This window comes from Synchiropus splendidus, chromosome 18 (assembly GCF_027744825.2).
Source record: "Synchiropus splendidus isolate RoL2022-P1 chromosome 18, RoL_Sspl_1.0, whole genome shotgun sequence".
NCBI lineage: Eukaryota > Metazoa > Chordata > Actinopteri > Syngnathiformes > Callionymidae > Synchiropus > Synchiropus splendidus.
This window is the reverse complement of record NC_071351.1, coordinates 8,557,286-8,572,175: the sequence shown is the minus strand read 5'-3', so window position 1 is coordinate 8,572,175 and position 14,890 is coordinate 8,557,286. Positions and strand designations below refer to the sequence as shown.

At 42.3% G+C, this 14,890-nt stretch overlaps 1 protein-coding gene across 4 annotated transcripts in view; it reads left to right on the top strand.

Annotated features, from left to right (window-relative positions):
- The window catches only part of sema3bl (sema domain, immunoglobulin domain (Ig), short basic domain, secreted, (semaphorin) 3bl), a 60,141-nt gene extending 46,669 nt beyond the window's left edge, over window positions 1-13,472 (top strand). For 2 of the 4 annotated variants that reach the window (XM_053848218.1, XM_053848217.1), the window contains exons 5-16: window positions 4,078-4,168; window positions 5,635-5,751; window positions 5,867-6,009; window positions 7,193-7,307; window positions 7,379-7,448; window positions 7,542-7,686; window positions 8,956-9,187; window positions 9,259-9,350; window positions 9,422-9,463; window positions 9,530-9,755; window positions 9,884-10,011; window positions 10,933-13,472. In XM_053848218.1, the coding sequence (XP_053704193.1) occupies window positions 4,078-4,168; window positions 5,635-5,751; window positions 5,867-6,009; window positions 7,193-7,307; window positions 7,379-7,448; window positions 7,542-7,686; window positions 8,956-9,187; window positions 9,259-9,350; window positions 9,422-9,463; window positions 9,530-9,755; window positions 9,884-10,011; window positions 10,933-11,436 (1,905 nt within the window). In that variant the 3' untranslated portion in view covers window positions 11,437-13,472. The remainder of the gene's footprint in view (window positions 1-4,077; window positions 4,169-5,634; window positions 5,752-5,866; window positions 6,010-7,192; window positions 7,308-7,378; window positions 7,449-7,541; window positions 7,687-8,955; window positions 9,188-9,258; window positions 9,351-9,421; window positions 9,464-9,529; window positions 9,756-9,883; window positions 10,012-10,932) is intronic. The other 2 variants (XM_053848216.1, XM_053848220.1) reach the window with 2 other exon arrangements.
- The last annotated feature ends 1,418 nt before the right edge of the window (window positions 13,473-14,890 follow it).

The window sequence follows — 14,890 nt, the reverse complement described above, 5'->3', positions numbered from 1 at the left end:
TCGCCAACATTTTCTGCTTTATCACACTTTGCCTCGTTTTGTAATGACATGTAACTACTCACAAACCTTTGCATGGATGGACCTAATTGTTTTTGTTGGCTTTTGAATTCAAGGCCATCATCAAGTTTGACACAAAACAGTACATAACAGTTCTATCCAAAGAAGATGGTGTTTTCTTGTCTGTCGAATCAGTCATAGGTCTGCTATTTGGGTGGTTCATCTCTTTGTGTCACCTCTTATTTTATAAAAGTTGCTAAAGAGAGTCATCTAAATGTTAACTTGGCTTCCAAACTCATCCAATGCTTTCTTGAAATAATTTGTATGTTAACTAGCATTTCCAAACCCATTGATCAAATGTTTGCTAAGGGATTGTGTCTCCTCTTTTAATAAGGTCAGAGTGGGTTTTTTCGCAGTGTCGCACACATGCTGAGGGACTGCCCAGTTGAATCAAAGATGTCCAAATAAACCATGTCACACTGACGTCACACAAAGCTTGAGACCACACACAACTGCCGAGCGTACATAAATAGCGAAACACACACAAACAAGCTGGAAGACATGCACATGTAAACATAAACCAAATGCTGAGGAAAAAACAAATTGACACACACACACACTTAGATACATGCTTGCAGATGTTAGGCAGGAACTTCGCCAGAGCTACGTTGGAGGGTAAAACGGAGCAATTACACCCGCAACTAAAACATTAAAGGGATCAAACTGTGCTGCGAAAAAGGTTCAGTGCAAAGTGAGGGCACTTTCTTCTGTGTTGCAACTAGAATCTGATGCGAGTTTAGTTTTGGGTGTGTGCTCAGATACTCCAAAAGGAATAAATTGCAATTCCTCTGTGTGGCCCTAATGTCCCCAAAGATGTAAACAATTTTCATAGTATGATCTAAATTGTGGATTTTTCATGCCCCCCCAAGTGATGAGTTTAGAACGCCTGGTAAGATGATATCTCCCCGTGGTGGACGGGGACAGTGGTCATTCAAAACCAGAGTGCAATGGAAGATCACATCTATTGACATTTTCTCTGCCAAACAATTATCCGTCTCTCCTTCCATGTTCATCTCTCTTCTGAGACTTGGAGTGAATACATCACTTTTGACAAGGGATGACATGAATGACTGAGAATTTAAGCAAAGCCTAACATGTTATTTCTTATATGGAGCTGGCAGATAATACTGTTATCCACATTTTAATCAGCCATTGGCTTATTAAGCATGAATGAAGTCATGTGCTGTTCTTGGCTTATCGAGCTGAGCTGTCAATCCCAAACACTTACTGAGGAAAAACATTTCACGCGTCAATATTGCCGTCGAGGCTGTATAAAGAAAAGGATAAAATTCTTACCTGGGTTGAGTGACCAAGACGAAGTAGACAGCTGGCTAATATGTCCTGAAGAAGAGCAGAAACCCGAAGGACTAAAGTGGAAAGTCAATGGAGGAATGAAGCTGTAGACTGATGACACACATTTGGCATTTTAAAATAGGGATTTGAGATCACATGTTGAAGTAACGTAATTGGGGATGGCGATGCAAGGTTGGAAGACGGAGGAGGACTCAGTCAACTGTCTGCTTTGTTTAACTTGCTAGAGCAGTGGAACCACCATATCTGAGGTATCAGGGGCAGCCAAGAAACAGAACTGGTATGATTTGATTCAAGATGAACTTTTCATAACAGCCATTCCAAAACGGCTCCTGGAGCCAACCTATCTTCCTCCACACAAATGGGATCCAAAACTTAAAGCTATTTGATGGCTCCCACCTATGTCCAAAACATTTTATGTTCAGAATCAGAATTTAATTTATTGCCATGGTCAATGGGGAGCCCACCAACTAGGAAAGTGTTTTGGAATTAAGTGCTGTCAAAAAATAAATAAATAAAATAAAAGTAAAATAACAACAAGGCTGTTCACAAATTCAACAGTGATCAAGACGGTGCTTAAAGATGTGTGGCCGAGGGTCCAGAGAAACCAAACGTAGTTCTGCCAAAGGAGGTGAAGTTGCAGACCGTTGTGAGAATCTAAGAGGGTTGAAGGGCAAATGCAAAAAGGCAAGGCGTGATGTTAGGATGAGAGCGGATGGAGCTGCCTCTCTGGGAACACAGTCAATATGCATTTGTGTTTGTCAAAAACCCGAGCTGAAGGTCATTGATGAGATTAAGGAAAAGCACTGATCTGCTTCTATGCAGATTCAACTGTCGCACAATGCACCAACCATCACACCAACGCTTTTCTGTTTCTACAATCAATCTCACATCCTTTAGTCGCACTGGTTTGCTGTAAAATTCATTTTTTGGTCGCCTGATTTGTTTGAATGGTTTCTGTTTCTTTGTTATGCTCTGTTTGATTGTCATGTGAGCTGCAGTCTCAGTGATAAGGCATCCAACATACTTTTGAAATCCGATCTTAGCTATCAAAATTGTGCAGCGAGGGTACGGGGGTGTTTTTCTTGGCACGACACCACATAAGAGGCCATGGTTTCTGAAGCTCTGTGTTCACACAGCACTTGTGTATTTATCTTGGCCCAAAGTGACTCTGACAATGTAATCAGCGACAGGCTGCCCCAAAAATTCTCTGGATCATATAGAGATCACGCACACAATCGAGTACACAGCAAGGTCGTCGACACACATGCAGAGTATCCGGTTTATAGAGGCATCACAACTGTGTTAATGCAGTTCAGATGCAAAAACATTCACTTGTGACATGATGCAGAATAATAAGGTGATGAAGGAATAATCTAAAAAAAAATGGGAAGCAAAGTAAAATGGTGATATACACATCAAAATTTCGAGGTGAAACAATGGACTTATTTTCAAGAATATTATTCACTAAAAACGTGACACATGCAGACAAAGGAAGAGGTTTACGCCAGTACCACTCTCTAAAGCTTGTTGGGAATTTTTCTACATGCTGGAAAGGTGTTTTGTGTCTGTGGAGTTTAATTTATGTGCAGGAGTGTGTGCATTGTCTGAGTATTTTCAATGTCATCATCTCCCAAGTGACCCCTCCAAAAGATACACACCCTTCTAGTGATAATATTCTATTGTCTTTGTAAGGAACACAGAGTTCACATTGAGGACACAGTCATTAAAAAGGCAGATCTTGAAACTTTGCACTGAACATTTGCACTGTCAAATAAAGGTGATTAAAAATGTGAATTTATCGCACGAAAGTGGAAAGAATCGGGGGCATATGTGGATTGTCATCATAGTGCTGACCTTTCAAAATATAATTGGGAAATCACAATATGAAAATTATGACCGCTCTTTCTGAAAGAAAGAGCTCAACCGTTGCGTGAAGATTTTGATTTACTATTGCCATCCTGATCTGAGGTCGCTTGAACCTGGACAAATTTACTTTGAAAATAAATTAGTATATCCTGAAACTAAGCAGAAGCTAAAAAAAAAAAAAAAAAAGTCTGTCGCAACAGGAAGCACACATTTCTGACTTTACAGTCCTCTGTGCAATTTAAGCTCAGTGTTTAACAGGAAACAACAAGCAGGAAACTAGTTCAAGCTCTGGCAACCATGTTGAGCTTGTATTTCCTTTTTCCTGGTTTCTCAGACCCTGGAGTTCAATGAAGGGACAAATTAATCTGAGCTCAGACAGAAACCATAATCAATTCCGGCCTCCTTTCGTTGAATGCACAATGGCGCACAGACGCAGGATTTGTTTTGATTTGTTATGAAGGATGTTAAATAGATCATGTTTCCCAGAGACATTCTGGACTTAATATCAAATAGATGCACCTATGGCTGTTCGTGTCAATAACAGTTTAATCTTATTTTTTGAAGAGCGTTCTCACACAGAGAGATCTGTGCAACGTCAATCTATTTGTTTTTTCGTTCCCCTCCAGGCAGAAAAAGTGTGTTCTGTGGTTTTAATGGACAAGATGTTGACTTGCGGTTAGTGGTTAAGGAAGCTAAAATTATTTTATGTAATTGTAGCCTAGTGTTAACTTTTTGTGCCAGTCCTGTTTTCCGTCAGTTAATGTGCTTTTTAAAAATGATTGTCTTATGTTCACCGGTTGTCCCACAAGAGATCGAAATAAATATTGTCTTCTTCTGCAGCATGTGTTCACCGTGGACCAGGCCAATGTGGAGAATGGTCGTGGGAAGGTTCCCCATGATCCCAACCTACCCTTTGCTAGCACCTTCAGTGGTAAGTTGTCTTGTGTTTTATTGATATTTTGATGTGTTGTGACAAATTTATGGAGCAGCTAGCATGTGCTGTTAAATTGGTAAATTGTCTTCAATGTCGGAAAAGGAGGTCAAGTTTGCGAGGCAGATCTTCTGATGATGTTTTATGTGATAGCAAAGGAACTTTATAGCTGAGCTGAAGCCCTGAGACTATGATTACCTCAACTTTTTAGGCTGATTTACGTCTTTTGAAGACAAAGTTATACCTGCTACAAACACACACGCACACACTTCAGATTTGGGTGTTTCTCTCTTAACGTCAAATGGTATATTTCGACTGGAGTAACTCAGATTTATAGAATTGACAAACAGTTCTCAAAGGGAATGAGTGAGGGTTGTGCTTGTGTGTGTTGCTCTTTGTGCGGCTGGATCCATTAACCTCACAATTTGTCACACAATGCTCTTGGCAGGGAGGCAGGGAGGTGTCGCCAGAACTTTGTTTACAATGCAGGAATATGTCTGTATATCGATTTAACTTGCCTGTAGGGGAATGATGTGAACAAGCTCGCTTGCACAACAGCAGAAAAAAGCCATTAAAGCATCAGAGAACACAATAGTTATGGGAGTCTCATTTTTGCACAATAGTAACTACAATACCAGTGGATTCTTGAAAACGTACAACAGATGGAGCAACAAGAGCATAATAATAACAATTCAAATTGTAGCATTAGGATGTTTTTGTGACTAAACGGAACCGCAAGCAAATTTAAGAGGTCTTTCCCACTTAAAATTCATTTACCATTGGGCATTGTTGGATGTGTTATATCTTAATTGCTTCTCCCACAGTCATATTTTTCGACAAAATTTCATAATTCACTTTAAAATCCACCAAAAGAAACTCCCCTGGACTCCTTATAATTCCATCCTGAATCTTTTTGTTTGTGTAAATGAGCTCTTCCGCTGGAATAATGATGTGTTTTCATACAACCACTTCACAGTGACTGAAGAATTAGCTCTTATGTAGTTGATCGCTCAATAAATTATTTACTTTAAGACAGATTAACGTCGATAACTTATTATTTTCTGACAAAATATTGTTTCCGAGCTAATTGACACAATCTAATTCACTTCGAAACCTGTTACAGAGGATTGATGGTTGATAACCTCTGACTGCTTTTACTGGCTTGTATTCTGTAAGTAATGTTTAAGCGGAAAGTTTTATTTCTGCTCGATTTCTGGAGCTGTTGAAATTTATATCGCGGCTGTTATTCTCCGAGGAGTCCTCACTTTACGAGATTGTGAATGTTCAGGTTTCAGCGTGCGCTCCAGTTGTGCGATTTATTGGATTTTTCAATTTTCTGTTTCCTGTCCCGCAACCAGCTCGTTGGCCCGAATCACAAAATGTTTCTGTGTCACTCATGAGGGTCTTACTGTTTTCTTTCCATTCATTCTCTCACCTGATGGTTTCTGACACCTCTCCTTCTGCAGGTGGAGAGCTTTACACTGGACTGACAGCGGACTTCCTGGGAAGGGATTCTGTGATCTTCAGGAGCATGGGGGGTCGCTCTACAATGCGGACAGAGACGGATCACAAACTCCTCCATGGTAATGTTTCACTGAGAAAAACCTGTTTAGGTTTAGATGCTGCTTGAATCTATCTACTGCATCTGAACTGCTGCCATGTTTTTGTCTTTTATGACATCACTTGCTTTCTTTGCAGATCCCAAGTTCGTCGCGGCTCATCTCATCCCAGACAGCGGTGACAGAGAGGATGACAAAGTGTATTTCTTCTTCACTGAGAAGGCATCTGAGGCAGGAGACAGAGAAGGGGCCATACACACGCGTGTTGGAAGAGTTTGTGCGGTGAGTCGTGTTTCAAGTTGTGCATTCTCTTTATTTAGACTGTGTCAGTTTGGAAAATTTCATTTTGAAGACCTGGATTCAAAGATGTACTTGAGAATGAAACAACCTCAGACATTGGTGATGATTCAATCCAAAGACGTGTTCTGCCAGTATATACAACTGCGGTCTTGTAAAAGGAAATCGGTTCTTAAACGGTTTCGGTCCAAACCTAACGATAATGCAAATGTTATTGTGTTTACAGCCATTAAATCTGTGATCCCAGATGTGCACACCGAGTACCACAAATAGATGGAAAGAAAGCCCCAATTAGAAGCGCAGAGAAGTAATTTTGATTCACAGCTGAGGTGAATTTCAGTAATGCTGCTGAAAGGACCCACATTACATGATCCAGACGTAAATTGCTCACAAACATGCGTTTACAACTGGGACTTGTGTTTGGCAGGTAGGTGGGGACGAGTGAAACCAGATGTTCAGGTGAATTAAGAACAGTCGTCCAGTCTTGTAATCAAACATCTGCTGAGGTGTTTCATCGCGGGATGGAGAAGTCCTTGGGGCTTTTGTGTTGTATAGTCGATCAGTCATGGGTCTCAACTTTTAAATTTAGACCAGAACCATCAGTGTGTTCTATGGATGATCACTTCTGCTGAAGCTCAGAAATAAGGTCATGTGAGAAGGATCACGGCTGTGAAACAGTGAGCTGGAGACACTAATTCAATTTCAAGCCCCTTTTGTGTCAACGTTTTATACGTACAGTGGCCCCACTGTAGGTTGTGTACCACTGTTGTGTTGTCGATATTCATTTTGCATGTATATTTAGTCATTACTGCTACTTAGGTTTTGCCTGAGATTTAAGACCAAAATAACACTGTATTGCAGGAGATTTCCATCTACTGAGTTCCTTAAACTTTCATGATCACATCTGCTCTGAGTGTTTCCCTCAGATCTCTCTATATACTGGAATTCCATATACATGTGTCGTACCACAGACCAAAAAGCAGATATCCACATTCATATGAAAATCAAAAACACTCACACATCTGGACATTTTCAGATGATTGGAAATGTCTTATTCTATTGTTCTCTTGTGCAATTAAGTCGTCCTTCTTTATGACTTTATTCTCCTAGATCGTGTAGCTGTAGAAAAAAAAAAAGTTAAGTTAGTTGTTGATTCTTGATTTCCTAGAATGATGTCGGAGGTCAGAGGGTTCTGGTGAACAAGTGGAGCACGTTCATCAAGGCCAGGCTGGTCTGTTCTGTCCCGGGACCTCACGGCATTGACACCTACTTCAACCAACTGGGTAGGAAAGATTGAGCATTTCAAGAGTGTAGATATTCTCTAACCACTTTGATCTGTCTCTCTGTAAAATAGAGGATGTTTTTCTGCTGAGAACCAAAGATGAGAGGAACCCGGATGTTTATGCTATTTTTAGCACCATCAGGTATAAATTGATTTTCCTGCATCAGTATTTTGTCTATGATTGTTTTGTTTCTGCTCTTTTTTTTAATGTTGGAACTTTTTTGTTTCTCTGCAGCAACGTGTTCCAGGGTTTTGCCGTGTGTGTTTATCGAATGGCTGATATACGAGAAGCTTTTAACGGACCCTTCGCCCACAAGGAGGGTCCTGACTACCAGTGGGGGGCATATGAGGGTCGGGTCCCGTATCCAAGACCAGGCGTGGTAAGAGTCTTTAACCTATTGTGAACTGTGGCGTGTTGCTCCTGCCTTCAATGCTCGCTTTGTGCGTGGACTAAACTTACACCACATTCCTGAAATTTGCACTCGACAAATGAGGAGAAGAGAGGGGGTACTGAGGTGTGGACAGTTTCTGCATCACTACTGTATGGAAGTGTGCGGCTGCAGTTCCTGTATCCAGTCCAGACCTTCACCTGGTTTACATCCAGACCCTCAGTGGACATCTGTCATAATCCATAACTCAGACGTGTCGTGCACAAACAACTCCCGCCAAATCGCAGCACATTTTGACTCTGGCGTGAGAGCGTGAAGGAAAGCAGAAGGAATGTGAATAATGTGGGAATAAACCTGAGGTTTTTCACTCACTGACTGTTTTGGCGTGGACCCTGGAAATTAAATTAAAGGACGAGGAAGTAAAAACAAGTTTCAATTTACAGAAATGAGGACAGTGAGAAAAGCTGAATTTGAAGGGCTCCTATAGTCCTCACCGACGAGGTTGAATCAAATCCGTCCTGACTCCGACCTCACCTGTCAGAATCAACTCTAGGACTCAATGAATCCTCTCTTTATTTTTCATTGGTTTAAACTACAGCAAATTTATGCTGCGAAAGAAATGCTGCCTGGCTGCAGCTCTGAGGAAAACAAGAAGGAATGATTCTTTATTAGCTCAGCTTTAGTCCTTCTGTTTGACCCGGGGAGGAGATGGAGGTGATGGAGGAAAACACCCATGAGTTGTTTAAATTATGGACCTAAAAACCTTATAATCAAGCTTAATTTTGGCAACCCATGTGTTTTGTAACCTTGAGTCATGGCTGGACGTAATAGCGCTAATAATGAGGCAGTTGTTTAAATGACAGAACAGCTCAGCTTCCACTTGCTACTTACGTCCTAAGGCTTTACTACATTGTTTTCTTTACAGACACTTGTCTCTGATTTGTGTTCTCATCACTCACTGACAACATACACTGCACCCTTTCACGATGAACTCATCATTTGAAGTAGTTTTACAAGCACATGTCGTGTTCCAGGGATAAACTTCAATTGTAGAAACGATATGAACCGTAAAAAAGTTAACAAGTGTTGGTGCAGGGAAGCCTTGGAACATTTTCAGGTCACAGATGTTGAAGCCACATGCTCAAGTTGTTGGAGAGAAACTGGTGTTATTGTTGGAAATGATTAGAGTGTTTATTTTAACTTGGTTTTGCAGCTAAGATGTGCTTCTGCTTCGGTGTCAAACTGTTTTCGTCCCTTCAGTGTCCCAGTAAAATCACCAACCAGCCGGGTCGAGAGTTTGGCAGCACCAAAGACTTCCCCGATTCAGTGTTGCAGTTCGCCCGTAGCCACCCACTCATGTGGCGCCCGGTCCATCCCGCCCTGCGCCAGCCGGTCCTGGTGAAGATCAACACTCCCTACAAGCTCAAACAGATAGTGGTGGATCGAGTCGAGGCGGAGGATGGACAGTACGATGTCATGTTCATCGGTACAGGTACAGTATCCCGCTGATCATTCTGATTTAAATGGCTATTAGACTATTGACATTTTGTGTTTTAACATCAGACGTCGGGACCGTGCTGAAGGTCATTGCTCTGCACAGCGGGAACAGTCTGGAGACCGAAGAAGTGACCCTGGAGGAGCTTCAAGTCTTCAAGGTTTCAATTATTCCAAGATTATTTCAATCTTTTTATAATGTGAAGCTCAAGTTATGACCTCAAAACTTCAGGTCCCGACTTCAATAACGTCGATGGATATTTCAGTAAAAAGGGTAAGTGTGTGAGAGATGTTCTTTGAGATATCAGTCTGGTAACTTCTCCCTCTTACTGTCAATCAGCAAGCCGTGTACGTGGGCTCTCCAGCAGGCGTGGCGCTGGTGAAGCTGCACCGCTGTGAGACTTACGGGAAAGCCTGCGCCGAGTGCTGCCTGGCCAGAGACCCCTACTGTGCCTGGGATGGATCCAGCTGCTCACGATACTTGCCCAACAGCAAGCGCCGCTTCCGCAGGCAAGACATTCGACACGGAAACCCCACGCTGCAGTGTCTCGACCAGAATCTGAGCGGTAAATCCCAATGCTTTGACTGACTAGCCATTGTTAGGTTTAAGTGAGAGCAGCTTGTGGTGATGAACATTGAACTTAAACACATTGAATAGTGGCATCCATTTATTTGGCCTGTCTTCATGCAACAGACATGGACGTAACGGAGGAGCAGGTCGTGTACGGGACAGAAAACAACAGCACGTTCCTGGAGTGTGTTCCTCGCTCTCCGCAAGCGACGGTCAGTTGGATGGTCCAGCGTGATGACCGCAAGGAAGAGGTGAGATCAAGAGAAAGTCATGTTTGAGGTGTTCATGTGGAGGAGAAGAAGTGGCGTGAAGGACCTGAGGGCCCGAGCGCAGAGGACATCAGGAAAGTCTGGCACGTGTTTGACACATTTGGCATGTGGTTCCAATTAAGAAGTCACATTTCAAAGGAAGCTGCTTCGTTGTTCGTTTTCTTTGATAAACAGTGACTTCTTTGAAATGGCTAAGCACAGGCCGCAGAAATTAAAGCTGTCACTCCGGGCGGACTGGGCCACCGTGGCTCTGACACAAAGACCCGTCCAAGTGCTACTTTAAAAACCGTGCTGCTGGCGGTGCCCACACCCGCAGGGATCACTCTTCTGCTGGAGGTTTTGTTTCTTCAAGCTCAGCTGAGTGCCTCGGTCGGCTGGGCGAGCATTAAAGGCATTACCACCCGTCTCCATTTCCTCTCACATAAACATTTAGCTGCCAATCTCGCTGACAAGACGGCCATGTTTGTGTTGGCGCTGGTGGAGAGAGATGATTAAATGAATAGAAGTTAGATTGGAAATATGGAAGGAATGAGAGACTGAAGTGAAGTAAAAACAGTGAGCGGATTTCATGGTGAATTCTCTGTATGACAAGTCAAGCTAAGAAAACAGTGAAATAGGGCAGGATTTAATGTACTCTGTACTGAAGTGTTTCACATCTGAGTGCCATCATTCATGCAGTTACAAGTACGAGTCTTGACTGCTTTTCATTTACGTTGCTCCATTCTCATTGGATTAGAGTCCCCAGAATGAAGATATGGAGTAAACTTTCAGGTAGTTTTTACTTGACCTGATGTCCCTGGATGAAACTAATCCACAGCTGTAACGCTCAGAGCCACTTGACTGGACAGATCACGTGACACGCTGATAAAGCTGTGCATCTGGAAACATCTCATCCTAATGCAGGTGAAGCAAGATGACCGCGTGATGCAGACAGAGCAGGGCCTGCTCTTCCGCCGCCTATTCAATCAGGACGAAGGCGTCTACATCTGTCAGTCCAGAGAGCACGGCTACACTCGGACCCTCGCTCGTTTCAACCTTGAAGTCCTTCAGGGGGACACTTTAGATGAGCTAATAATGCGTGACAGCATGGGCGTCTCCGAGGCTTTCAAGGACCGGTCGAGCTACAGGTCCTGGATGCCCTGCAGCGCTTACACCCGCGGAGGCCTGTCAAGCCAAATCAGCCAGTCGCGTACATGGTTCAAGGACATCATGCAGCTGATTGGCCCGAACAACATGCTGCATGTGGAGGAGTACTGCGAGAGGATGTGGTGCAACGACAAGCTGCGGAGGAAACACAAGAGCATGATGGAGAAATACCGGCAGGCTCAGGAGAGCGCCAGGAAGGTTCGGAGTAAGAGTTCTGGCGAGCGCAACCGAACGCCTCGTGACCTCAGTGCTCTAGAATAAAGGAGACAAACAAATATTAAAGTTCTGAACGAGAGCAGTGGACGGTGGGCCGGGAGGAGGTTGGAGAAGGTGGAACTGTGGCGTGAGTTTTTTCAACCTAAAGCACAAATGTGGATCAGTGGTGAGAGCGTGGCGTTGAAAGACTTTTTCGTGGCTCTCAAGTATCTTTAGACTTTTATCAGGTTCTTCTAGTGGTTTAAAAAATACTAGCATGTGTCTGACTTTCTGTCACAGGAGCTAACTATAAGGCATATTTGTGTGTATATTCCACAAGTTAGAAATGTTTTGATCATAGACCGGAGCCGACAGCAAAGTTAACATTGTTTCATCATATGTAAGAAAATCACTACTGTATCACTGGATGCATGATTTAAGTGTTTCACTAACTTCACTTCATATTTCACCATTAAAACCGTCTCAGTAAAACTGACTTAATAAGCTATACACGCTTGACTGGACGAATGTTGGTTGCTCAACAGATCTAAACAAGCATTTCACAGTTTCCCCAGAACAACGGCACCTCCTGCAGGTTGCTTCTGTTGGAATAAAATCCATTTTTAGATGTTTGTTTCCGACAATCCCAAATGCTCCAACTGCATCTGACATAACTGGACCTTATTCGTCGTGTGGGAGTCCTAATGTGGTTCCCAGACTTCCTCAAGTGGCCCTTCCTCAAATGTTGGCAGTGACAACAGAAGAACAATGCATCTGCCAAGATTAATGTGGAAAACCCATTCTATTATTGTGTGATGCAAACACAGTTCTTAAGTCGTCTGTGGTGTGATTACATCACAGTGTTACTCCTCCACTTCCATGGTCCTAATAAGGGCACGAGGGACAGAGAGGATTAGAAACTGAGATCAGAACCATTTGCTGATAACAAGCCTTATGTTTATGAAAGTTCTGACTCGTTCAGTTTGTATTTTAAGAGGATTAAAATTGGGCAACTCCACTCTGTGATCTTTTGAAACTCACCAACCACTGAGGCATTTTTCCAAAACATCACCTGTGAGTGAGTCAGTGGTCGTCCATGTGCACCTTCAAACTCAGTTGAAACTGAAATGATGATTTGGAATAAAAAGTATCACACGCGAGAGACTCTTAAAATCTCTCCTTTTTTTCTGTCGCTATAAAGCATGAAGTGGATGATCCACATAAATAAATGAACCCTTCCAGAAACAATTTGAAAGTTTTGTTCATCACCCTGACATTCTGTTCTCAAGAAAACAGCCTTGTTGTTTTCCGAGTCAGTGGATGCTTGACTGCAATTATTTCCTGTAAAGCTTCTGGTGATTGTTTGCTGTGGAAAAAACAAACGTGTGGAGAAACACTCAACATAATTGATGATGGTTGTAGAATGTAAATTGTTGCAGTTAGTCTCTGTGGTTGCAAAATATGTCAATTGTATGACTCAGTAGTATTTGTTCTGATAATAATAATAATAAACAAAAACATGTTTTTTAAAGAAATGTTCTGAACAAAGGTCAATTAAATCAGCATGCTTTAGCAAAATATAAAGATTTGTATTCATTTTCACGTCTATTTCTGCAATATACAGTTTGATTTCAAAATGAAATGACTCCATGTTGTGATGTAAAAATCTTCCTGGTACATTTGTAAAAAGTGTGTCTTCACTTTAATTTCCTTTTTCTCCTTATGCTTCGAAATGATTCGATGTATTTTTTTATTTACTGTCTCTGAATGTAGTCTTCGGTCACACAAGAAATGGGGGAAAAAAAAGAACAATAATTTCACTGTTTTAAAGGTCCAAATTTAATTGTGCTGTTTAGAGTGTTATTTAAGATGTTTCTTTCTACCGTGCATGCTGTACTTGTGTGCTGCTTAACAGGATTAAAGTGGAACCATTTGTAACATGCGTGCGTGTGAGTGTGTGTGGGGCCACTGAGGGACAATTATCCGACGTGAAGCGTGTGATTGTCCCGTATTTGAGAAGGAACGTCTGTGAAAGTGTGCAGAAAACATGGCTGCTTGTCATTGGAGTAAACACGATCTAGTAAAAATCTGAAGCCCACAACTGGACCCACTTAACAACTTAGCGCCCCGACAATTACGGCGACCACATAATCACACATGAGCACTGAGGGAACCGTTCATCTGTGGATTTCGGGGTGGGGAACAGCCGACTCAGTACTTTTGTTTTTTAAACATTTGATAATTGATGATGAGTGTTTCACGAACCATAGGTTAAAATCAGATTTATGATTTCAATGTTTCAGGTGTTGTCAGGTGGCCCAAACTTTTAAGAACTCTGGTGACCCTCTGGCCCCAGAAAGGTGAGTCGCCATCACAGAAAAGCACTGAGTTTTATCGTGTGAAGTGACCTCACGGCTCCAAACTTATTGGGTGTCTGCTGGCAGGCGAGGCACGAAAGCTCTCTCACAGTTCAAAACTGTGTGAAAAGCTTTTAAACAAACACATTTGTCCAAACCCAGAAAGTTTCTGTAAATGAGTTCATCTCAAACACAGCCAGTGGGTTCCAGGGTGAAGCTCATTTGCCTCTCTAAGTGCCGTGAGAGTAAACATTTTAGCTTCTTGATAAGAACCATGTTTGTCCTGGATGGACGATATCAAGAGTGTTTGTTCTACAACATGTCATAACAAGTGGAAACTTAATTTTGGTCCCATTCTCTGATAAATCTGGAATTTTAAAATCAATCACAGTTGACTTCAAGAAACATTTAACATTACAGCCATCTGTTATGAACAGTAATTCATAGTTTGTTGCATCATTCAATGAAATTATAGTGTAATGTGTTTGGCTCAATTGGGGTCAACGCGATGACCTCATTGGCTGTGTGGCACTTTCACGAGGCGCCTGAGATCACCAGCATCTGTCTCAGTGTCGGCTTTATACTGAAAGTTGTCACTTTTATAACCCGTGATTTACAGCAGCTGAGTTCTGCCCTCTTAAAGCAGGTTTCCCATGCGAAGTCGGCTTTCATTTCTGGTCGAGTGAAAACCAGTTTCCCCAGCTCTGATTGCGATTGGACCCACTGGAACGGGAAGCGTCTCCTCTCTAATCGTGACGGAAGCCATGAGGTCATGGTGGTGGGCTGCAAAACATCACCTGTTATTTCAGCATCTCTGAATCTTGAATTGCCTCCAAACAGGAAGGAAGTTACTTTATTCTTCCTGTTTGGAGGCAAGTCATGCCTTCATACTATTGGACTGTAAAAACTGGCTTGTACTTCAGCATACTCTATATACTTCAGTTGTTGTTTATTAAAAAGGGCTGTGACCTCTTGACCCAGCAGAGGCCAGAGTTACCTGCTGATATTTTCCTTCTGTTCGCCTCATTGCCTATCCACTCCAGTCACTTCATTTTCTGTAAATCCATCTTCATCAGTCACAGCAGAGCCTCCACATTTACAGCCCAGTCCCTGTAGATCATCAGGGCACGTCTGGTCTGTAGATAAACACACCCACCTTCTTC